The sequence below is a fragment of the Lissotriton helveticus genome, chromosome 11 (genome assembly GCF_964261635.1).
Source record: "Lissotriton helveticus chromosome 11, aLisHel1.1, whole genome shotgun sequence".
NCBI lineage: Eukaryota > Metazoa > Chordata > Amphibia > Caudata > Salamandridae > Lissotriton > Lissotriton helveticus.
Genome location: NC_136072.1, coordinates 601,994,940 through 602,021,410, shown reverse-complemented (window position 1 = coordinate 602,021,410; position 26,471 = coordinate 601,994,940). Strand labels below are relative to the sequence as shown.

The 26,471-nt window shown below is 48.3% G+C and overlaps 1 protein-coding gene across 2 annotated transcripts in view; it reads left to right on the top strand.

Moving 5' to 3' along the window:
• The window catches only part of XRN1 (5'-3' exoribonuclease 1), a 1,049,234-nt gene that overhangs the window by 291,282 nt on the left and 731,481 nt on the right, over positions 1-26,471 (top strand). For both annotated transcript variants that reach the window (XM_078666417.1, XM_078666416.1), the window contains exon 18: positions 24,290-24,385. In XM_078666417.1, coding sequence (XP_078522543.1) covers positions 24,290-24,385 — 96 coding nt within the window. The remainder of the gene's footprint in view (positions 1-24,289; positions 24,386-26,471) is intronic.

Here is a 26,471-nt window from a genome sequence, read left to right as displayed (position 1 = left end):
GCAGGCAGGTGTTACTATGGCACTGGTGTTGGTCCTGGGGTTAACCTTATGAGGAAAGGAGGGGGGAGGACATTGAAGAGTAGGAATATCAATAGAGCTTGTGAGTATTTAAAGGAGGAACAGATGTTTGGGCTGAAGATGCTCAGTGTTACAGCTGAAGACGTTGTTAGATTTACATGGCATAGACACCTGGCAGGATTGGTATACCCTAAAGTGCAGAGGAGAAATGATTCAACAGCCTTGGTTGTTCACTTCTGATTTTGCAGAACAACTAAATGAGTTTACAATATAGAGAACAATAAATGAGAATGAGGTGCATTAGTGCCCTAATCGACTGAATGCTTTCAGTATCTTAAAAGGAAACCAAGAGCTTAGATTCATGGAAAACAAAATTATTACTCTGTCCTTGAATACCATGGTTTGTGATGTTCACTGAGATGCTAGATTTAGAGACATGGAGACCTATCAGGTTCTTTGGTCAATTTTTTGGGGTCAAATGTCTGTTAATTGGCATTTAGATATAAACACAATTCCAAACATTCTGGGCTAGTACCCATCTCAGCGTTCCAATAGCTATCAATTTCTAATTCTGACACAGTGTCTTACCGTTTTGGAATGATTGCCTAGTGCGGCTCATAAATAGCCCTTCATGCCGAGGCATTTATCAAGAAAAAATACAACTAACTAAGAACCCCAACTCCCAAACCCTCCTCCCCTCCCAGTAGTGGAGATGCAGACCCATCCCTCTCTCCTGCTACTACTTAAATATGACCAGTGGAGTACATTGTGTTCGTCTGATTAGATGCAGTCCATTATTTGTGAAAAGCCATCTGCTAAACCTTATTATCAAGTCTAAACTTTGAACAGGTGAAGTCCTCTTAGTGTAGGTGGACTGACTGCTAACGGGAGCCCCTTTGTGAGGTATGCCACCAGTGGACTCCATATACACTCGAAGTTCTTATATTAGTTCCTAAAATGTCCGCCATACGCTCCATTGTGAGTATTTTCCATAAGCGAGAATGCCATTGGGCCAGTATGGGTGCCTCTTTTTTCTTCCAGTTAGCCGCTATCACCTTTTAAGACACTCCCAAACATGCCCACCTAATTGCCTTGTCCGCCTTCTTTTGGTGTTCTAGTGTGGAATCTCTTAAGGCCCAATAAGATCGTCTCTATGGAGTTCGGGACAGGGTTTCCTAACATATCTTTCATTTGGGCCAGGATTTCTTCCCAGAATGGTCTGATTGTCGGGCAGTCCCACCAAATGTGGAGGAAATCCCAGAGAACCCCACACCCTCTCCAGCACACATCTGAGGTGAGGGGGAAATTTTTCTTAAGTTTGGCAGGTTCTAGGTACCAGTCGAATACAATTTTGTAATGTGCCCCTCTCAAGTCTAGGGAGAGGTTGAATTTAGTTATGTCTGACATAGGTGTTTCCATTCCCCTTCAGTAGTCTCCCGTCTTAGGGTCTGTACCCATGTAGATTTATATCAAGGCTGTGGTGCGATCGTAGTAGAAACCAATAGCTTGCATAAAAAAGAGATTGAGCCCTTGGTCGAACTAGCTTTCTGCACACGGTTTTCTATGGGGGTCAGGTCTCTAGTTGCCGCATCTCTAACCTGTGGGTGTAGTGCCCAATGTTTGAGTTGCAGGTAGTGAAAGTGCTCTGAGGGTGGTACCCCAAAATCCTGTTGACAATTATCAAAAGAGAGACTGTCATAGTTGTGGAATAAATCGGAAATCCTCCTACATCCTCCCTCTCGCCATGCGTCGAATGGCCCTTCTTTGAGTGCCGGGGGAAGTTTGGGTTAAAATGTATAGGGGGATGGAAAAAAGGTCCAGCCCCTGCTCCTATTTACCTCGTCCCAAGCCCTAAGCGTGGTCCTGGTAGGGGTGCTAAGGTATGCATTAGCCGGCCTGTCCTTTTTGGCTTTCCACAACACATCCCAAATTGTCCTGCCCACCATGGCCCAATCCATGTGGAGCCAGTGGTTGTCCGATTCCAGCAAGGACCATTCTGTGATAACCCTCAACTGTGCTGCCTTATAATAGAGCTCGATGTCTGGTAGAGTTACCCCTCCCTTCTCTCTTGGTCTCCTTAACACGTGGAAGGGTAACCACGCCCTGCCATCCTGAAAGATGTAGCGGAGTATCGGAGACCGTATTCCTTTTTAAATAATCTTTATCTAATTCTATTGGGAGTGCCTGGAACAGGTAGAGCAGTTTAGGGAGAAGGGTCATTTTGACAGCATGGATCCTGCCCAGCCACGAGATGAACAGGGGTTTCCATCGCTGTAGTTCCTGTTTAACATGTCTAAGTAGGGGAAGGAAGTTCGCCCGGAATAGTCCTTCTAAACATGGGGTAATCTGAATTCCCAAGTAAGTCAAGCTCTGCTTAGCCCATGTGAAGGGATACTCCTCCTGTTTTAGTAGCCTCTCCCCCTTTACTAATGTTTTTAACTACGGTGGTAATGCTCGGAGGGACGTTCCAGGAGCCGTGATGGTTAACAGGATGTCGTCCACAAATAGTAACCCCTTATGTTCATCACCCCCAAATCTAATCCCTTGAATGTCCAGATTTGCCCTAAGTCTGGCTGCCAGCGGCTGGATACTTCGAGCGAACAGCAATGGGGACAAAGTGCACCCCTGCCTCATTCCTCGTCCCAGCTCATAGAATGCCGAGCTCACCCCTTTAAGCCGAACTCTGGAGCGATGGCTTAAATAATTGGCTTGTACCATTTGTAAAAACGTATCCTCAAAGCCAAACCTCTCCAGGGTAAGAAACAGGAAGTGCCAATCCACCCTGTCGAAGGCTTTTTCCGTGTCTAAGTCCAACACTATCGCCGGAGTCTTGAACTTGTATGCTTTTTCGATAAGATGGAGCGTCCTGCGGATGTTATCATACGTCTGTCTCCCTTTTTATAAAACCGGACTGGTCCGGGTGGATAATGTCGGGGAGAAGTTTTTCTAAACGGGTTGCTAAAATGGCCGAGTAAAGCTTAGCGTCGAGGTTTAGGAGAGCTATCGGCCTATATGAGGCGCAGTGCTGTGGGTTCTTCCCCGGCTTTGGGATTACTGTGATGAGTGTCTCTGCCATGGTGGGGGTGACCGCCTGTCTCGTTGCAATGTTGTTAAATAAGGCTGTCAGATGGGGCAGTAGTTCGGGTGTGTACACCTTGTAAAAGAGGGCTGTTAATCAGTCCGTCCCCGGGGACTTATGAGGTTTAAGTGCCCCAATTGAGAGTCGCACTTCCTCTTCAGAGATTGGGGTGCCTAGCTGGTCTCTACAAGTTTCTGAGGTTTCCTCAGAGCGAGCGAGTCTAAGTAATTTATCTGTGCCGTAATGTCATGGGGTGTTGCTTTATAGGGATCTTGGTAAAAAGCACCAAACAGAGAGGCTTTACCCTGGTCATCTAATTCAAACCCCCCACCTCTTTGTGAATTCCTCCAATAAACCCCATCGACCTTTTTATCACTAAGCTGTCTCGCCAGATGCGTGCCCACCTTATTCCCCTGTGCGTAAGCACTCCTGCGAAAACAGAGCAGGGTGAATTCCGCTCTGTTTGTGTAGATTGCCCCAGTTTCCCTTTCAGGGAACCCAGCTGGCGCTTAAGACTACGCATAGGATTCTGTTTGTATTCCCTTTGCACTTGGGATAGTGCCCCCTCTAGGTCCTCCCGCTCCTTTGCCTTCTCCTTATTTAGCGCCGATTCCATTGCTGTACACTTCCCCCGAATGACCGCCTTAGAAGCGTCCCAATTATTCTGGGGATATGTGTCACCCAGTTTATTTGTATGGGAAAAATCTTTAATCGCTAGCCGAAATACATTGCGGCGCAACTTATCCTGCATCAGTGAGGCAGAGAAATACCATTTCGACAAATCCTGCGTCTTTCCACCCCAGTTCAGGCCCGCCGTCACAGGACTATGGTCAGAAAGAGAGATAGGAAGGATCTTAGCTCCCTGGAGGGTGCCCTGTAGGTCCTGGGAGATAAAGATGTAGTCACGTCTGGAGTAAGTTTGATGGGCATCTGAGTAGTACATGTAATCTTTGGTGGAGGGATTTCAAAATCTCCATGCATCAAAGAACCCCAGATTTTAAAATGCTTGTTTTAGGGATTTAGGGAATCTGCCCCCCATGGACCTGTGAGGCTGAGAACTATCATCTGTGGGATGCCAAGTGAGGTTTAAGTCCCCCATTACAATTATGTAACCCTCTGCAAATCCACTCACCATGTTCAGTAGGGAATTTACAAATGGCCCTTGTCCTGAATTAGGGACATAGGCCGAAACAAATGTCACAGATCTACCCCTGAGCTTCCCTTTTACCATTACCACCCGTCTGTCTGGATGCCTTTAGTCTGGAATTTAATGATGTTGTGAAGCATCAATGATACCCCATTTTGCTTCGTTTTGGCTGATGACCTGCTTATAAGGGAATAGTTTTTGTGTCTTAGCCTCATCTCTTCCGACCTTTTAAGATGTATCTCTTGGAGCATCACCACATCGAATTGGTGGTAATCCAGGTACTTCCAAATATTCTGCCGCTTTTTTGGCGAATTCAGGTGCTTCACATTCCACATAGTGATGGATATCATCCTATGAGGTATCCCTGCCCCTTCGCCATATGTCCCCCCTGGATATCCCATAGTTTCCCTCCCCGTTACCTCTCACCAATGTCTTTGCTCCTCCGACAATATAGATCGCCATGTGACGTAGCAGTGTCTCACCCCCTCCCTCTACTTCTCCTCCATCCCCCCTCCACCCGAACCCTCCCTTGAATTTGAAACATAACCAAAACAAATAACAGTGTTTGTCCGCAGGACCCTTACGTATCCTGCTGTTACAACAGTTCTCGTGAAGAGCGGCAAGCCGGTGTTCAGGCTCTCGCCCGTCCCCTTGCTGTCTCAGTAGCGATATCCAATGTAACCTAATGCAGTTGGAGTGGGAGTCCTTGTTGTGCTCTTCACGACCACTCCTGGGAAACGTGGGGTATAATATACCCTTTCCCATACCCTATGCTCTTGTCAGCCGTAGTCTATGCGTCGCCTCTTGTCGAGCAACCTTAGAGTTCCGTGCATTCCTGGGTTCTGTGTCATAAAGATGTCGACCACTCCTCGGCATCGTGTGTGTGCCCCCATAGTCATTGTTCGGTTGATGCATGTGTTCATTCTTTGTTGATCGCCTCCTTCCTGTAGGCTAATGTGGGTTGAAGTTCGCTCAAATAGTTATCCTCCTGCCCTTTGATCGTCACACGTGATGTGGGTCCTTTCCTGCACATTTACAAGTATTTGGCCTCCTTATGAGTGTCTATTTCCAGGAAAACCTTCCTTTCCCTCAGCTGTCCGTGAATCAGGACCTGGATGAAAGTCCTTTAGTGATTGTTTTCCATTTTGTGGAATTGGACTGAGAGGCGGCATTACTGCCTGACAGCGAGCTTGACGCCTCATCGTCTGGTATTGGAATCTCGAGGAACTCCATACCTTCTTTGAGCTCTGTGACACGACGCTGTCTGTTTTTATATTCAAACGCTAGCCCAAAAGGATAAGTCCATCGACATCTTATTTGAGCCTGTCAGAGCTTCTCCATGAGAGGCCTGAAAGATTGTCGTCTCTGCAGGGTCGTCTGCGTCAAGGAATAGGACGCATCGAAATCCTTGAAAGGTGATGGAGTCTTTCTTTCTGGATTCTTGTAGGATAGCTTCTTTGACCTTGTAGGAATGAAGTTTGACAAGGACATCTTGAGTGCAACGCCTCCCACCCGGTAGAGCCAGACCGACCCTGTGCGCACTTTCTATTTTAATTTTTAAACGTTTAGGCCCAAGTATCTCTGTGAAAAGGCCTTCCAAGAACGCCTCTAAATCTGGACCTTCTGTCCCCTCTTCCAGGTCCCTAATGCGTATATTTTCGTGCCTTGACCTGTTTTCCAGGTCTTCATTCTTGAACATAGCCAGTTGGAGTTTGGAATGTAGGAATTGTACCTTCTCTTCCGTGTTCTTCGTTCGCTTGTCGAGCTCCTGGGTTTGGGACTCCGTGTCCAACAGTCTTGTGCCGATGGAGTCCACGTCCTGTTGTAGAGAGTTCATTTTTCGGAGAGATCGGTTTTCAATTGAGCCATGGAGGCTTGTAGGTCTCCTTTTAGTTCAGCGCTGAGTTCTGCTTTAAAGTCTTTCAAAGAGCTCAGCAGATCTTCCTGGACTGGATCGAGAGTCTCTCTTCTGGGCTTGAGTCTTCTCCGCAGGATTACAGTAGCAAGACACTTTAGAGGTCACCTTCTTAGTTAACATAAATGCGGTCTCTAATAGGAACCAGCGCTTCCACAGAGTCCCAATCTTCTTCTGAATGCTTCTCTCTTATGAGGAAGACCAATCTGCAGTGGCTATCTTAAGGTCAGGCCCTCCCTGCTTATCCCTGGTGTCCAGTTAAAGGTGAACAGTCCCTTGACCTCCAGTATCATTATGCATCTGAAAGAAACGGGTTAGTATTCGATTCCTTACCTTAGAATATCCCCAAGCGTCCGACTGGATCCGAAAACTTTTGCATAGCAGTACCCTTGCGCGTCGGTAGGCGTAGTCTGCGGCTCCGCGTCCGTCGTCGGCGTTGGCGCCGGGATGACGTTGCCGGAGTACTTGGACGCCGCCCTCGCGCGCTTACGTCAGTTCTTCTTTTTTCCGCGCCAGCAAGCGCCGATCCGGAAAAAGTTGTACCCTAACTTTTTCGATCCTTTTTGATCGTCTTTCGAAGTCTCTCGACTCCGACGGTGCCGGTAGGGATGCCCGGGTTCAAACCCTGCGTAGATTGCAGCCGACTGATGTCGGTTACCGACCCCCATCGCAGGTGCCTTCACTGTCTGGGCCCCGACCACGACAACAAGTCCTGCTCCGACTGCCAGGCCCTGAAGTCCAAAGCTAGACGGGAGCGGTCCTGCAAGCGACTCGAGCTCTGGCAGTCAGCCCCGCACCGTTCGAGGTCCCAGTCCGGAAGGAGGTCAAGGGACCAGTCGTGGGGCCGGAGTCACCAAAGTTCCGGGAGTCGTCATCAGTCTTCGGGCTCGAAGTCCTCAGGTAAGAGGCACAAGAAGTCGAAGAGGCGACATCGCTCTTCTGACTCCCCCCCCCCCCCCCCCCCCTCCCTCCCTCCTATTCCCCACGCTCGCGCGACGCGGCCGGGCGACACCCCGGCCTGCTCCATACCCGTCGGTCCCTGGGCAGAACGCGATGCAGGAGGAGATAGTCCTTCCTCATGGCCATGAGGTCGCTCGCTCCTTCGTCGGGTTCCGCGGCGCCTTTGGGCCAAGCGGCTCCGACATGGTCCCCACGCGGGCCGGGTGCTTCCGCCCCGGCGCCGTCGGGTGCTTCAGCACTGATGCCGTCGGCGACTTTGGTCCCGACGCCGCAGGGCCCCGCCGGATCCGGCTCCGGATCCGGGTCATCGCCGGTCGACCTCACAACCTCGCCGACGCCGGCCCCCAGGGTGTCGCCCCCGGCACCCTCCCAGGACGACGCTGTCCCCGGTTCTACCCTCGATTCGGGTCCGGCGTCGGAGCGGCGCTGCTTGGCGCCGATGGGAGACTTTTACTTCTACGACCCGGCCCCATCTTTTGAACCTGAGTACCAGGTGATGGGTGACGAGGAAGATTGGGAGGGGTCCGAGGACCCTCTGGCACGTGAGTGTCAGTCTTCTCAGGACTGGACAGGTGAGCTTGGGGAGGCCTAGTGGTCTGGACACTTTGCCCGACACTGGTTTTGTCCTACCGTGGCTACGGAGGAGGGGGCTGCCTATAGTGTGGTGCTGACGCGGGCTGCCAAGGCCTTGGGCCTTGAGCTCCCCGTTGCGGCCGTGAGGACTAACAAGTTCGGCCGAGCCCCTGCTGCCTTTTAATGAGTCCTTGTCAGACGTTCTTCTGGGCACTTGGTCCAAGCCCGCGACAGGTCCGCCTGTAGATAGGAACGTGGCCAGGCGCTACCGCCCGGCTCCGGGCAACACTTGCTTCCTGTCCACCCACCCCACCCCCGAGAGCCTGGTCATCCAGGCCTCTAACTCCCAAACCGCATTCCCGACGGCTCCCCCGATCGGGAATCCAAGAGGTATGAGAAATACGGGAAAAATGTATTCTCCTCCCTGAGTTTGGGGTTGCGGTCAGTCAACACTGCATGCCCCTTTGGCCGTTACACCCACTCCCTGGGGGACACGATCGCGGACGTGCTGCCACAATGTCCGGAGGGGGCCCGGACTAAACTCGCCCAAGCCCTTGTGGAGGGTCGAGATGCGGCACGATATTCCATCCGGTGTGGGCTGGATACCACGGACTCACTGGGCAGAGCGATGGCAAAGATGGTGGCGATTCGTCGCCACGCCTGGTTGAGGTCCGCCAACTTTTCGGCTGATGTCAAAAACACCCTTATGGACATGCCGTTTGATGGCCGTCGCCTCTTTGGCGACAAGGCAGACCATGCGCTTGAGAGCTTTAAGGACTCCAGGGCTACGGCCAAGTCCTTGGGCCTCTCGGCCCGCGCCAGCAAACTGCTGTCTTTCGCCCCTTTCGTGGCCAAGGAAGGGGCGCCCCCACACGTCCTGCCAGCCACGTGCCACAGACTACCATCCAGGGCGGTGGTGGGCGTGGAAACCGCTGTGGCGGTGGTCGGGGACAATGGCGAGGCCAGTCCACACCTACCCCTGCAGCATTCGCCTCAAAACCCTCCTAGTCCGAGCTTTCAGGCCCATGTGACGCCAGTGGGGGGCAGTGTTCGCCATCACCACCTCCACTGGCGCACTGTCACATCGGAAAGGTGGGTGCTGCAAATCGTCCGAAGGGGCTACTCCCTCGCCTTCGAGGCGTCTCCTCCAGCCATGCCACCGCAGTACCACCTCATGTCTGGTACCCAAGAAGGGCAAAGGGGGCCTATGCCTATCTTGGACCTGCGGAACGTCAACGGCTTCCACCGGAAGGAGAAGTTCAAGATGCTGACACTGGCTCAGGTCTTAGCTGCCCTGGACCCGGGAGACTGGATGGTAGCGTTGGACTTGCAGGACGCTTATTTTCACATCCCCGTCCTGCCGGCCCACCAGCGTTACCTGCGGTTCACGGTAGGCCACGAGCACTTTCAGTTTACCGTGCTCCCCTTGGGCCTTACCAGCGCCCCACGGGTGTTCACGAAAGTGATGGCGGTGGTCGCAGCTCATCTGCGCAGGTTAGGGGTTTCAGTCTTCCCCTATCTCGACGCCTGGTTGTTGAAGGCGGGCTCGCCCCAGACAGTCGTGAGCCTCCTCCAGACTACGGCGGACCTCCTGCACCTGCTGGGGTTCTCATCAATGTGCCGAAGTCATACCAGTGTCCCTCTCAGAAGCTCCTCTTCATCGGAGCGGTGCTAGACTCAGCCCAGTTTCGGGTTTATCCTCCCGAACAGCGGGTTCGGGATATTCAGGCTCTGATAGTGATCTTTCAGCCGTTATCCCGAGTCTCGGTCAGGTTGACGCTGCAGCTTCTGGGGTTGATGGCCTCCTGCATCCTTCTGGTGCATCACGCCCGGTGGCGGATGCGGGCTCTGCAGTGGGACCTGAAGTTTCTGTGGGCCCAGCATCAGGGCAACTTGTCCGACCATGTCTTGATCTCGGAGGGCACTGCAAGACAGTTGCAGTGGTTGCTCACGGACCGCGATTGGGTCAGCGGCAGATCCCTCTCCCTACTCCAACCGGAGCACGTGGTTGTGACGGACGCGTTCCTCCAGGGCTTGGGAGGCCACATGGGAGAGGCGGAGATCAGAGGCCTCTGGTCTCCGGCGGAGTCCCGGCTCCACATCAACCTCTGGAGCTGCGGGCGATCCAGCTTGCACTGAAGGCAGTCCTCCTCTCTGTCCGGGAGAGTGTAGTGCAGGTGTTCACGGACAACATCACCGCCATGTGGTACTGCAACAAACAGGGCGGGTGGGTCATGGACCCTATGCCAGGAGGCTCTGCGCCTCTGGCAGTGGCTGGAACATCATGGCGTGACCCTGGTAGTTCAACACCTGGCAGGTTCCCTGAACGCCAGGGTGGACGAACTCAGCCGTCGGTGCATGATGGATCACGAATGGCGTCTGAACTCTGACGTGGCGCAAGGCCTCTTTCAGCAGTGGGGAGAGCCTTGGTTAGATCTATTCGCCACAGAAGAGAACGCGCAATGTCATCAGTTCTGCGCGTTGGAATTTCCAAGGCGGCGCTCGCTCGGAGACGCTTTTCGGTGCGAGTGGAGCTGCGGTCTGTTGTACGCCTTTCCGCCTATACCACTTCTGCCCAGCGTGCTGAAGAAGATCAGGCGCGACCGGGCCCAAGTTATCCTTGTGGCTCCGGACTGGGCACGAAGATATTGGTATCCAGAGCTACTCAGCATGTCTGTCGATCCCCCAATTCGTCTGCCTCTTCAGGAAGCCCTTCTGTCGCAGCAGCAGGGGATGGTCCTCCACCCGAACCTGTCCAGTCTCCACCTCCATGCTTGGAGATTGAGCAGCGACAGTTGAGGCCATTTGACTTGCCTCCTGAAGTTTGTAATGTGACTCTGGCAGCCAGGCATCCCTCCACAAAGTCGGTATACGCCTGCAGGTGGAACAGATTTGTGGCATGGTGCACAGCAAAGGCTGTGGATCCACTCTCTGCCCCCCTTTCTGAGGTTCTCCTCTTCCTTCTTTTTCTTGCCCAGCAGGGCTCTGCTCTGGGCACTATGAAGGGCTACCTTTCTGCCCTTTCCGCCTTCTTGAAGCTACCTGATCAGCCTTCTTTGTTCAAGTCCCCGATTGTTAATAGATTCTTGATCGGCATCACTCATATGTTCCCCCCTGTTCCTTTCGTGATGCCCCAGTGGGACTTGAACCTGGTTCTGACTTACCTGATGTGCGCTCCCTTTGAGCTGCTTCATAACTGTCCTCTCCGTCGTCTTACACTTAAGACTGCTTTCCTGGTTGCCATCACCTCTGCCAGGAGAGTGAGTGAGCTCCAGGCTCTTTCCTCTAAACCTCCTTTCCTTTCTGTCCATCCGGACAAGGTTGTGTTGTGGACAAGACCCTCTTTCCTTCCCAAGGTAGTCACAGTGTGGTATATAAATAAATAATACCGGATCTATTTTTGAATGAATGAATGAATAACAGATAGCTCAATAAATAAGAGTCAAGATTCGAGGTAGTGGGAGTTTTTGCAGGTTTAATACAGCATAAGGACAGGAACAGGACAACCTGCATAGGAATAGGATGACAGGGCCCAGCAGCTGCTGGGGCTGGGTCTGGGATGAGCGCGCTGACTTTTAATAACAATACATGAGCATATATACATAGCGCGAACACATAGCATTACATTGCGGTAGGCGTAGCAGTGGGTGGAGCAGAAGGCGTGACGCGTAGCAGTCGCGAAAGATAAGAGTAAAAAGAAGGTGTAACTCAGACATGTGATGCAAACGTAACAGAATATGTCATGAATGGGCGGAAACATAGGAGGGGGCTACCTAAGGAGCCGGGACCTCTAACCTGATGGTGCGCGCAAACTGGCAATGACGTGTTACTAGGAGAAGCTGGGGGCTATGAACTCTGTGCTAGGAGCAGAGACTAAAGTCTGGAGGGTCGGAGCGACATGTACCTAAACCCTATCTAGTATCTGATGTTTAGGGAACATGTTGATATAAACTAGAAGTCATGAGGGGAAAAGCTAATTGACTCTAAGACTAGAGCATACATTTATTCTACATATAGTGCGTGATGAAGAATATTAAATGACCATTAAATACAGTATTTCTCTTAACATGGAGCCGCATAGGCTAGACAATGACGGAAACTATTGATGCAGTTCAGTAGCTTAGGAATGCAGAGAAGGAGGACTAAACTGATAGCTGGAATCATAACATAGCCTTGGCAGACTCAGAGGCAGAGCCAAGCTGCACCGGGCACTGCGAGGCAGGAAGTAAGTGAAAGGTCGAGGATACAGGTGGGGGCTGAATCGCTCCTCAGCGAGGCTTCAGGAGACAGGAGCTGAATCTGATGTCCGAGCCCTGTTGAGGCCTGGAAACGGGGACTTTATAATGAAATAACGTGCACACTGAGAAGCGTGGCAACATTACTTTACATAAGCCTGATACTCATATTACTCATGAGGACTGGAAAATGGCATACCAGAGGTGGACACAACTATAATTGCGTCATTAATCGGACATGGGGAATAACATATGCATATTGGTCATGCACACATAACATATGATGGATGACACGTAGGGACACAGAACATGACAAAATTTACTTTTCCACATTCCCTCCTTGTCACTACGTTTCCATCAGGAAACATTAATATTCATGATACCATCTATCATTTCATACAGTACCATTTGTTCATCTCGAATTGTCTTGGAACGAGATTTAGAACGGGGCTTGGGACTAGGAATACAAGAGGTAGCACAAATGCCGTAAATCGCAGGGCCACATTGTATACAGAGGCAGCAGCTGAATATGATCGCTACTGCGATACCTAGAAAGGACAGGACTTTCCATCCCCAGGCGGAAATTATATTCCAGAACCAACCGGACCATGTCCAGGTGCCTGGATCTTGGTGTAACAGATGGGCAATTTTATGAAGTCTGGTTATAGCTGAATAAACAGACGGCGCGTTATTTGGAATGAAAATGCAACAACTGGATCCGATGACTCTACAGGCCCCGCCCCTATCGGCCAGTATGACGTCAAGGACGAGACGATTCTGGAGCACAACAATTCTCATAAAGGATTGCTCTTCGGTTAAGTTACCTAGAGCGGAGTCAGTCTCATCTACTACTGCTTCAAGGGTTCTTGTTAACCTACGGATTAGCTTACTGTTTACAACTGTACCTAAATAAGGGAACACACCTTTATCAATATCAATGAATTGCTCTGCAGCAGTTTCAGTATAATCGACAATCGGGAGGTTTCTCTTGTGTCTAGTATGTACTAGGAAGGAATTCCTATGGTAGTCAGGTGGGGCTAGGAAAACAGGTGGCAGTAGGAAGGCAATGTAACAGGTTCCCTCCCAATCGAGGGGCAGACGAGCATATGCAGTTTGACCACAAACAAAATAAGAATGACGTGAAGCTTTAAAAATAGATTTCCCACTGTCACTATACTGGATAATAGTAGTACAATCACTATGTCCTACGTGTACAGAACCATAATTACGGACACATAATTCGCCTTTGACTGGTAGTACTGAAATAGCAGGTAGGTCTGGAGTAGAATCAGACTGGACATTCAGGACCATGAAATTCGAAGAATAGTTACCTAAATTATACACTTCATTTTCTAGATCTAAACCTGTTCTGTGGGGGAAACCTTGCTTGTCTGGGAAACATGTGCTGTTAAGAAAAGACATATCTGTTGAGGATGACGTTAACGTGGACCATGCTCCACACGAACCATTATGTGAAAATGGATAAGGAAACAGTGGCAGAACTCCCTTCGACGTCTGGAAAGGGGGGAGTCGACCACACACCCAACAATTAGTGGCATTGCTGGTCTGGTGTGAATAATGCAACATACGGATGAAGGTATTGTTACGCATAGCGAGGCGGTATGAATATTCGTGAGGAGGCAGATCACTAAACGTGTGCTCTACTGTAACATTAGAATGCTTATTTACATGAGGAACTGGAAAACACAGGAAAAATGCGTAACTGGTGCAGGAAATCATTATGCTGATGAATAATATGAAACTCAGAAAAACGATACATCGGTTTGAGTTTTGACTAACTCTCTCACTATGGGGGTCTATTTTATACATGTCAGAAACAGTCTAACCGTTTCACCTAGGGGAGGACTTATACAATCAAACTGACTGACTTATTTTACTAGACCTTAGCTTTTGCTTATACTCCTGCTGCGGAGTTTTCTCTACCAAGGGAGGGGTTGTATCAATGTCATTTGCGGGACAGTCCTTAGGAACAATGTTTTGACAAGTCTTGATATCCTGGGAAATGTTTTTAAAGACCGGCTTTAATCCGTAGAATTTCTTGACGTGCGAAAGGTGCACCCAGCCGCGGCGTCCTTCCAATTTCACGGCTGTACGGGTGGTGAGGAGGACCTGACGGGGCTCCTTCCAACGTGGCTCCAGCGGACTTGATCTGTCGAAGTTCCGGACGAGCACCATCGAACCTGGAACAATCTCATGCGGTGCCACCTCGGTATTGTCTGGAAATGCGGCGGCAACCTGTGAACGACATGAGTTGAGGGCAGACATCAAGGAAGCTAGGTAATCTGTCAGCATATTACATGAAACATCAGTAATACTTCGGGGTCTAGGAGTACCCCACATGTTAGGAGGGCGGCCGAAAACGACCTCATACGGGGACAGACCTGATCTGGAATGTGCGACCATGCGCATATAAAACAAAGCAACTGGCAGAGCTACTAGCCAGTCCACACCCTTATCTTTACATATTTTGGCAATTCGAATTTTCAGAGTCTGATTATGTCTCTCGACTAGACCGGCTGCTTCAGGATGGCGTACACAATGAAACTTCCACTGGTACCCCAACAACAGGGAAACGTGCTTCATCAGTTCAGATGAGAATGGCTGACCGTTATCAGAATATACGACTCTAGGGAGTCCATATCGAGGGAAGAATTCACGAACCAACTGCTTGGCAGTGGTCGCGGCTGTGTAATCTGGGACTGGATATGCTTCTGTCCATCTGGACAAAGCGCATACAACTACAAGGACATACTTGAAACCTCGACATCGCTCCATCTGAATATAATCCATCTGGAGGACCTCAAAAGGGTGGTCAGGAGGCTGGAATCCCCCTTGTTCCACCGGGACACTTTTACCTGGATTAAACTGACAACATATCATACAGGTACGGACTTTCTGCTTGGCTGCAGCTCGTAAATGCTTGTTGAACCAAATGTTCTGGATACTATCTAACATTGCTTTTTCTCCTAAATGTGCTGGACTATGTGCGGTATTAATGAGGACTTGAACCATAGAGTCGGGGAGAAACCATGCGGTTCTACCCTTCGTTAACCATCCTTGATCTGTCTGGACCCCTCCTTGTTCAGACCATTTCTTGATTTCATCGGGAGTAGCATGTAACTGGATATCTATGACATCTTGAGTAGGGTCTTTAACTGTCATACATGTAGTCGGATCTGGAGTATGTGTCTGTGTCGGATTAACTTGAATGTCTGGAGTCTGTGCTGTAAGCTTGGCTGTGCGATCTGCTAGATCATTACCTTGGGAAATAATGTCAGTAACTTTCGTATGTGCTTTGCATTTCATGATAGCGATAGATGTCGGTAAATGTATTGCATCTAACAGAGCTTGGATAAGGATACCATGCTGAATCTTGGTTCCATGAGAAGTCATGAAACCTCTCTCCTGCCAGAGCACTCCAAAGTCGTGTACAACTCCAAATGCGTAACGTGAATCTGTGTAAACATTAACTTTCAGGTTCTTGGCGTGTATACAGGCTTGTGTCAGAGCAACTAGCTCTGTTGCTTGAGCGGACAGGGTATCAATACGGTGTGTTTCAATAACTTCGGTGTCAGTGGTCACTGCATACGCGGCGACTAGTTCTCCTGTACTAGTTCTCATACATGAACCATCCACATAAAGTGTCAGGTCGGGGTCTGGTAACGGAGTATCTGTCAGATCTTGTCTTGGCTTTGTCGTAATGTTAACTACTTCCACGCAATCATGTGTGGCTGGATTTGAATTAACTGATGGTAACAGTGTAGCAGGATTCAGGATGTTGCAGCGTCTAATTTCTATGTGTGGCTGAAACAATGTCAATTCATAACCTGTTAAACGTGCAATTGTCAAGTGCTGTGTTTGTGTTCGGTTTAAAAGAACTTCCACGGAGTGTGGGACTTGTACTGTCAAGGTATGTCCTAAAACTATGGAATCACTTTGTCTGATAGCTAGTGCTGTGGCTGCAACTGACTTGAGGCACGCAGGCAACGCCTGGGCGACTGGATCTAGTGTGCTAGAAAAATAAGCACAGGGCTTGTATTGTCCTGCTTGATCTTGTGTAAGAACAGATAATGCTGTACCTTCACGTTCAGTAACGAAAAGTGTAAAAGGCTTACTGTAGTTCGGTGTAGCTAGAACTGGAGCTTGACATAAAGCTTTCTTTAACTCGTTGAAACTAAGTGTATGTTCAGATGTCCAAGGGAGGACAGTCGATACGGCTGCCTCCTGTGTCGTTAACTGTATCAGTGGCTTGGCTAGAAATGCATACTGGGGAATCCATTGTCTGCAGTAAGAAGTAAGGCTGATAAAAGCACGCACCTCCTTCTGGGTTCTGGGCTGAGGAAGACTCGCTATTAACTGGATACGGTCTGGTGTCAACTGCCTACCCCTCTTGGACAGTAAGTGTCCTAAGTAGACCACTTGCTGGACACAGAATTGAAGCTTCGAAGGTGACACCTTGTGCCCCATCTCGGCTAGGAAATACAGAACCGTCAGTGACGCTCGCTCGCAGTCACGTTCAGAACGAGCTGTGATCAGTAGATCATCGACATACTGGAGCAGGGCAGTGTCAGTTGGCATGTGAATGTTGTCTAGTTGTCTCTTGAGTGCTTGACTGTAAATACTAGGACTTTCTGTGAAACCTTGAGGAGCGCGTGTAAACATATAGCTCCTTCCATTTAAACAAAATCCGAAAAGAAACTGGCTGTCTGGATGAATAGGAACACTGAAAAATGCATTCTTGAGGTCTATGACAGTGAAGAACGTGGCTTCGGAATCAATGGCTGTCAATAGGGAAGAGATATCTGGGACAACTGGGTACTGAGGAATAATACATTTGTTAAGTTCCCGTAAATCAATCACTAATCGATATACTGGGGGTGCATTTGGATCAGTACGTTTCATGACTGGAATGATCGGAGAATTACATACATTGGAGTCAGTTTCTACAACTACTCCTTGAGCGATGAGCTCGTCAATAATTTTGGATAAGGCCGCTACAGCCTCAGGTGGCAATCTATACTGCCTGATTCGTGGTAACACTACACCTGGTTTGAGGGTCACACGATGGGGTGTGATTTGCATATAACCTACATCAGTTGGACCTTGCGCCCATAAATGCTGCGGGACATTAGACAGTCTGGAATCAAAATCTCGTAATACATAGTGACCCTTAAAGTCACGTAGGAACAATCGTATTCCCTCTGGGGAACAACATATAACGGCACCTAACTCTTTCAGTGTTTTAATGCCTAATAGATTTTCTGGACATGACTTAGTAAGTAACAGATCAGTAGTGCGGGACAATGGACCTACTTCTAGAGTGACTGGCTTTGAAATCTCATTAACGATAGGCTTTCCTGAAAATCCAAGGGAAACATTTCTTGAGCCTGAGAGCGGAGCCCCTGGAACTTCGGCGTGACTAATTGTGGTCCTACTTGCCCCTGTATCAATCAAAAACTTTCTGTCTTTCCCTAATACTTGACTGTGAACATAGGGACCTTCTTGATCTACAGGTATCTCGATGAGAGGCAAGCCTACCTCCCTCTCTAGGCTGTTTCATGAATATGGCTGGTACTCTGGATACTCAGACTGTGCATACTGGTACATCTGCGATGTAACATGCTGTGTTGCAGCAATAGGCTGCGGTGCTGTAACTGTCTGTGGTGCATTCTGTGACTGAGGAGTCTGTGAAACTTGTTCTTGTCTAGGCGGACGTGGTCTTTCTTTAGTCTTACCAGTAGCTATGTTATGTTTCAGAACTGCACACTCGTTTATAAAATGACCTGGCTGTTTACAATAATTGCAGTTCCCTTTAACGGGAGCTGCAGGATGACTGGCTTGATTCGGACCCCTCTTCTGACTGTCTTGAGGAACAGATTGTGCAACTAGCACTTTCATTTTCGTGTCTTTCATACGTTTTCTCTCGTGTTCTTGTTCTTCCCTGATTCTATTCTGGTGGTACTGGAGCATCTGGGACGGGGTATTAGCTTGCCAGGTGCTTTCGACTTTCAAAACTCGGTTTTTAATTGGTGGACTTGAATTCTCGACTAATTTGGTAACGAAAAGGTGAGGGTATGACTCACTACTTGTCTTGAGACCACTATTGATACTAAAGCACTTTTCAAACCTCGAATAAAAATCACTAATGTCTTCATCTTGTTTCTGTTTACAGGCTGAGATTGCATCCCAGTCTTCTTTTCTAGTTGTTAATAATCTGGGTAAAACTTGAATTAATAATTCTGGTAATTCTTTACATTTCTCTCCAAGACCAGTACCTGGTACACGTATCTTATCTTCAGCTTCTAGGACTGCCCAATCTATCTTTTTCTCTCCCACCTCCCATTCTTTTTCCTTTAGCTTTTCATACACCCCTGCGGGTAGCAGAACCTTTAACATTTTAATGATATCTGGGTAAGTGTATTCTCCCATACGGAGCATGTCTTTTAATTCTCTATGGAACCCTGCTGGATCTTTATCATGACAGGGAATTAATTTCTTCATCTCGAGAAGTTCCATCTTTGTTATCGGAGTATATACAAACACTCGTTGCATTTCGCCACCCGTTCCTCTGACTGGGTGGACTTCTCGTAACGGATTCTGTCTGTCTATGTAGAATGATTTACTTTCTGGGGGTGAGACATGGACAAAATGCGGGTTCAAGAATGTTCTATATTTGTGACGCTGTTCTAGAATGACACTAATTAAATCGGTACCTAGACCTCTCCATCTGTACTGGAGTAACTCGTTCAGGATATCATGTAACGGGCCTGGATCAGAATGTTGACCCTCATACAGAGTAATGAGGTGCTGAATCATATACATACCCACCAGTCGCTGCTCGGCTGGGGGCATTTTCAGGAACATTTGTGCCACTATTTCGTCCGGAAAAGTGGTAGAATCAGTAATCCATCTGACTGCTGATCGGACTAGTTCTTGTTCATGCATGGTACTTAACTCACTATAACCGATTCGTGATTTCAGAATGTGATCGGTAGCTTGAAATACTTGTTCTAGGGAACCTTGTTCTGGTGCTGGATGATGGAAAATAGACTTGTGTTCTAGACGTAAATGGCGATCTGGAAATCTGGGTTTTCCTACATACGCTATTCTGGCAGTATTCTCGTCGTCTTCCTCTTCAGGATCAGAGGTACTTTCTTTCTCGCTTACTTGTGCTGCTTTACGCTGTTCGTGTATCTTTATTATCTCTCTACGGATTTTCTTGTACATACTTTCCATGGCACCAATGGTATTGTGCTTTCCTTCGGCTATATTATCACTCCATTTTGTCAGAGTTTTCATTTCTTCCGGGTCTTTAGACGGGTAATCTTGTTCTCTTATTAGACAGTTAATTAAGAACTTTAATATCATGCGCTGAATCTCGGCTTTCCTTTGAGACATGGCATCACTAATACTTTGTGGGTCATCCCCTGTACGGATGAACCGATATATCCTGTCTAGATCTTCTTTCATATTCGGCAGGGTGACTAGATACTCGGTCACTCTCCTTACGCGTACGGAATATAAAACCATATTAAACTCGCCTGGAACTGGGTCATAGACACATTCGCCAAGGGTTTGCCTGATCTCTGCAACAGACTTATTACTCTTAGGAGTACGCTGTGATGCTTGAGCATGTAATTCGAGTGCTGATAAACGCTTGTATGGCGGCGGAGTTTGAGGAAGACCTCCTCCTGCGGCCCCTAAACTAGAATCATCAACTGATGCTTTTCGTCCTGGCAGGGTGGGTAATTGTAACGTGGGCTGGACTTGTATGGCGGGCTGACCCAGGGGGGCTGTTAAGGGCACCCCGGTGTCTGGAGGAGCAGGAATTACCTGATTTACAGGGGCTGGCGGAGCGCGAACAGGATTTGCATATTCGGGGACTGTGTCGTCCAGATAGGACGAAATAAAAATATCAGCTGCGGTCGGTTTGTGACGTAGCTTGGTCGGAACTAACGGTGGCGGGAAATTACTGGATGCCTCCGGGGTCGCTTTTGGCAAGCCCTCAGCAAGAAGAGGATACATACCCTTAATGAGGGCATTCCTCTGTCTGTCTGATTGTTCAGCTTTGACTCGTTCACCTATCTCGATTAATTCTCTTTCTTGGGCTCGTTCTTGGGATTCTCTACTTAATTCTGACTTTCTGATTTCTTTTTCGGTTCTTTTATGAGCTTCTTTGCGCCATAACTCGATGGCGTCTTTCTGTGATTGTCTGGCTTTCTTTTTCCATAATGCTTCTTCTACTCGCATGATGCACTCGGCATCCCATGTACCCGATACGGGCCATCTATACTTTTCTTCTAACTGTTTGGTATACTCTACCCATAAATCTAGATACAATATGGCACTTATGCCATGTTTCTGATACATAAAGTGACCTGGACTGTCCCTGGGCGGGACGGGAACTGCTGCTTCCAGCAGACCCTTTCTAGTTTTTAACTGACGTAACTTGGAAAATATGGGCATGACTGAACTGTAATCTAGACATAATACAATACACAATAAACACGATACTTATTTCCCATTCATACCACGACATTAGAATACATGAAAAACATTTAAAATAACAGTTCAGACAGAATACTACCTGGAAATACTGAGAACAGAACACATGAATTTTCTCGAGAACAGAAACTGACTAGAACAGAAACTAGATGCACTGCTGAAACAGTACGAAACTTACCGGTCTCTTAAAGAGACACGTCAGGACCCGCATCCACCGAAGTGAACACTTCGTTTGTGGGACTGTGTACCACCAACCCACAGACCAGAGTCAATCAAATTGACCCTGTCTAGATACCACCCCAGTAACGGTACTCACCGGGCAGCAAGAACGGAAGGCCTCGGACTGGACTGGACTGCTACGACGACGAACTTCGGACTTCGGACTTCAGTTACGGGTGGACCTCCGGATACCTCGGACCTTGGACTCTTGGCTTGGGCTCTGGTCGGGACTCGCCGCGTTCCTCCACCGTCTCGTCTGGATGCTGGACCGCCTCCTCCGTCTCCTCCGTGGGCCTGAGGGATACTTGAGCAGAAATATCTGCCACTGCGCAGAAGAGTTCCGTCACGACTGCAGAGGGTCAGGGGGTCGGCGTGGCTTCACCGACGCGTGGGGAAAGGGCAAGTCCCTGTTCGGGCGCCATTATGTGGTATATAAATAAATAATACCGGATCTATTTTTGAATGAATGAATGAATAACAGATAGCTCAATAAATAAGAGTCAAGATTCGAGGTAGTGGGAGTTTTTGCAGGTTTAATACAGCATAAGGACAGGAACAGGACAACCTGCATAGGAATAGGATGACAGGGCCCAGCAGCTGCTGGGGCTGGGTCTGGGATGAGCGCGCTGACTTTTAATAACAATACATGAGCATATATACATAGCGCGAACACATAGCATTACATTGCGGTAGGCGTAGCAGTGGGTGGAGCAGAAGGCGTGACGCGTAGCAGTCGCGAAAGATAAGAGTAAAAAGAAGGTGTAACTCAGACATGTGATGCAAACGTAACAGAATATGTCATGAATGGGCGGAAACATAGGAGGGGGCTACCTAAGGAGCCGGGACCTCTAACCTGATGGTGCGCGCAAACTGGCAATGACGTGTTACTAGGAGAAGCTGGGGGCTATGAACTCTGTGCTAGGAGCAGAGACTAAAGTCTGGAGGGTCGGAGCGACATGTACCTAAACCCTATCTAGTATCTGATGTTTAGGGAACATGTTGATATAAACTAGAAGTCATGAGGGGAAAAGCTAATTGACTCTAAGACTAGAGCATACATTTATTCTACATATAGTGCGTGATGAAGAATATTAAATGACCATTAAATACAGTATTTCTCTTAACATGGAGCCGCATAGGCTAGACAATGACGGAAACTATTGATGCAGTTCAGTAGCTTAGGAATGCAGAGAAGGAGGACTAAACTGATAGCTGGAATCATAACATAGTCTTGGCAGACTCAGAGGCAGAGCCAAGCTGCACCGGGCACTGCGAGGCAGGAAGTAAGTGAAAGGTCGAGGATACAGGTGGGGGCTGAATCGCTCCTCAGCGAGGCTTCAGGAGACAGGAGCTGAATCTGATGTCCGGGCCCTGTTGAGGCCTGGAAACGGGGACTTTATAATGAAATAACGTGCACACTGAGAAGCGTGGCAACATTACTTTACATAAGCCTGATACTCATATTACTCATGAGGACTGGAAAATGGCATACCAGAGGTGGACACAACTATAATTGCGTCATTAATCGGACATGGGGAATAACATATGCATATTGGTCATGCACACATAACATATGATGGATGACACGTAGGGACACAGAACATGACAAAATTTACTTTTCCACAACAGCCTTCCACATCGGGCAGTCCATCACCTTGCCTACCTTCTTTCCGCCTCCGCATCCCTCTAAAGAGGAAGAGCGGCTCCACCGTCTGGACCCAAAACGTGCACTGTCATACTATCTGGATCGCACACGCCAGTTCCGGGTGGATGACCACCTCTGTGTTGGTTTCGTGGGCGCTAAGAAGGGGTGGGCGGTGCACAAACGGACCATCTTTCGGTGGGTCGTGTTGTGCATCAAGGCATGCTATTCTTTAGCTAAGAAGGAGCCTCCTGTTGGGCTGAGGACCCATTCCACTCGGGCCACGGAAGCTACTACTGCCCTGGGCCGGGGAGTCCCCTTGCAGGACATCTGTCAGGCAGCTACGTGGGCCTGGCTGCATGCGTTCGCAAGACAGTACTGCCTGGACAACCAAGTCCGGAGGGATTGCTTATTTGGCCGTTCCGTCCTCCACGACTTTCTGGTGTGATTATTGGTTTGCAGACCCACCACCGGGGTTGGTATTGCTGGGGTATTTATTCTAAGCTAAGTAATCTAATGCTAACCTGTTTCTTTCAGATGCACAAGTTACTTACCTTCAGTAACGATATATCTGTAAGAAACAGTAGTTAGTATTAGATTCCTTACCGCCCCACCCATCCTCCCCGTTCTGCGAACCGATATCTAGGGTTAAGGTCATCCCCTTTCAGGGCCCTAATTTCATGGCACCAGTGTTGGTTTTTATCATGGCTCTGCGTCTCTGGCGCGGAAAAGCTGTGTATAAGAACTGACGTCAGCGCGCGAGGGCGGCGTCTAAGTACTCCGGCGACGTTATCCCGGCGCCAACGATGCCGACGACGGACACGGAGCCGCAAATGACGCCTACCGACGCGCAAGGGTACTGCTACGCAAAATTTTCCGGATCCAGTCTGACGCCTGGAGATATTCTAAGGTAAGAAATCTAATACGAACTACTGTTTCTTTCAGTTATATCGTTACCAAAGGTAAGTAACTTGTGCTTCTGTACCTGTGCTGGGTGCCTAAGAAAGTTCAGGCTTGTATCAGTGGCGTGGTCATAGTAAAACCTCTTTGTGGGCCTGAGTCCGCCATGTTGGAGTCAGGCAATATTAAAGGAAGACTCCTCACTACATTGCTGCTGCCACACGGGCCCCCCCATGTCTTCCAGCTGCCTCCCGCGGGTGATTCGGGCTTGTAATATGACGCAGAAGCCCCTGCCTACCTCCAGTGATGTCAGGAGCCTCTCATCTGCACTGGATCTATGCAAGACGCCCTGCCACTGCTCTCAGTGCTGAGCCTCTCGGCGGTAAGTGGAACCGCGCGCGTCTACTTGTCAGCGTCCTCTCAGCTAGTGCATTCGGCGGCGTTGGGGGTCGGGTAGCAGTGAAGTGCCTGCGACGCTGTTCTCACTCTGGGTCTGCAGCTCTGGATCAGTTTGTGTGGCCGCACACCCCCATCTTGGGCCTCACCCCTAGTCTCCACGAGCTGTGTGCAGCCGCGGCCGGTTTTCCGCTTATTCCGCTGTGATCACTTTTGGCCCCGCGGCTAATGACTCCTGTTGAGCTGCATTTAGGCTACATTAGGGCTTTCGGTATGCCCACGACAGCCTTGAGGCAACGAAGCTGATGCAAGTTACGTCCGATCGTCCATCTTGCGTGGCCATGCCTCCTTTGGTCAATTTTTGAGTTATATAAACACCTATTAGAAGATGTTCTACATTTCGTTTTTCATTTATTTTACGATACAAAAAGGCTTAGACATTGGCTAAATATTGTCTTTTGCCTATATGTCTAAGAAGGATTACACCTTGCTGAGGGCAAACAGCACTTCCTTTATCGCAATGGTGACTGATTAGCTTGCATCAAGAAATTCTTTCTTGTTATAACTTTACTATTACCAAAATATGCTCTAAATGCAGGCATTACTTGTAGACAAGGATGATGATTTATATTACTGCATGTGAAAATAAAGAATCCATTATGTTTTTTGTTTTTTTCAGTTTTATTTGAAGAAACATGGCGTGCAAGTGTTCCAGCAAACCAGTCGTGGTGAGAACATGATTTTAGAAATCCTCTTTGAAGATGAATGTGAGCAAGTGAGTACACAATAAATACTGAATGTTTTCAGTGGAAGGACAGTATTCAATGTCGGATGTGATCTTCTGAATATCTGTTGCTTGTTCTTGTCATCCCTTCCCTCAGTTGTAAGACCCCTAAGTTTCCTAGCAGGCCAGTGGCTGAAGTCAAATTAGTGTTTTGTTACCAAGCGCTTGCCGCAAGGCAGGCGTGCAATGCCTATATGGCTAAAAGGGGTTTAGACAACCCCCCCCCTTGTTTCTCAGCCTGGGCTGCTGCAGCTTGAGCTGCTGTGGCATCAGCTGGGCAACTTCTGGCATCCTATCTCCGCCACACCTGAGTTTTTTTTACCAGTTTTTAAAATGTAATTTACATGCTAATGTTAACTATTTAATGCAACTGTTTTTTTTTTTTTTAACTGGTTACAGTACTCCCTGGGTCCCCACTCTGGCTATTCCTTACAGTTGTGTTTTACTTTTATTGGAGAATGCATTTCATGAAAAGGCATATCACGAGTAGGATTGCCACCTTTCCCCCCCAAAAAATACTGGCTATTTGTTATTTAAAGAGCCTGTAAAGGCCTAGTCGTGACACTATATTTGTAACTTGATGTTTCTATCTTTGTTTCCTTTAATTGTTAGTCATTGATCATTAATACAGCCCTAGAACAAAATTAAAAGTGCTTTGTATTTCTATTTGCCGTTTGAAGTATGCACAGAAAAGTGCTAAAAATACCGGCTTTAGGTGATGGGGTCACTGTTCGGACGTTATAATAATTAATGTCCACTCCAGGGAGTAGATTAGAGTGAACCTTTAATGTAACCAAGGTCCTCACAACAGTTTCTGGGGTTAGTTTATTTTTTTCCTCTGAACTACCCAACTGAAAAAACAAAAAAAAAATGTCCTTCTTGGTTAGGAATGAGTTGTCCTCCCGATTAACTTAATTCTGGAAGCTTTCCCGGTCCATGTCCCGTCAGGAGATACATGGCCCCTCAAAAGTAAAAACAATAATCAAAGAAAACAATGTGTAGTGGATGATTGAGCCACTATACTTTAGTCTCTTGTCACCACTTCCCTGTGCAGTGCTCTTTCACTTGTGCTTTTGTGCGGCCCATTTTCCAACCGTGCACCACCTCCTGAGTGCAAAGAAATGAAGGACCGAGACCTGTCACGGCTCTCCTGGGTCGTGGCAAGGGGTGTCCCAGTGTCCTATTCCTCCTGGAGATGGCTGCACTTGCAGGCGCTGCTGCTGGGCTGATCCTCTGTGGATTCGCCTCCAAATCCTCCTCCGTGTTCTTCCTATGGCTATTCTCCCAGGTCCATGGACTAATTCGCCTGTGTAAGCTCGCACTCTTCAATATTGCCCATTTTTTCTCATTCTCCGGTCTGCTTCCTCTATCCTTCCTGGTCTTCCACAAATCAAATTACATCATCATAATGGGTGTTTCACAGACTGGTACATCGCCTTCCTCACCTTGAAGGGATTTCGTGGTGGTCATCTTGGAAAATCGAAGTCATAGGAAATGCCTTTCCCCTAGGTATGGATGCCATACGGAAACTGGATACCGGGACAAGTAATCAACATTTCCTTGTGTTTTTCCCGGTCCTTCGAGTGCCTGAAAATAAAGAAGCTGTAATGCTAAAAAACACAGAAATACCTTGGGATTTGTGTCCTTGTGGGTGGCCACCCACGTCAGCGGGGCATGATCAGTTAAGATAAAGAAGGTACGGCCTAAAAAGTAATATTGAAGTGCCTCCATGGCCCACGTAATGGCCAAGCATTCTTTTTCCATTGTTGCATAATGTACTTCCAGAGGAAACAACTTTTGGCATAAAAACAATATGGGCCGCAGAAGAACATGCAGGTCTAGTTGGGATAATACACTGCCTAACCCCCGGTCAGAAGCGTCTGTTTGGAGGACACGTTTAAAAAAAAAAAAAAAAGAAATCCGGCTAGTTTAACACAGGGACATGCATAAGATACCTCAGTTTTTAAAAGCTGTGTTTGTGAAATTTAGTTCATTCGATTTAAGTGTTTGTGTTTCTTTGTGAGCAGTTCAATGAGTGAATTAGCAACCTCCGAGAATTGAGAAATAAACTGTTGAT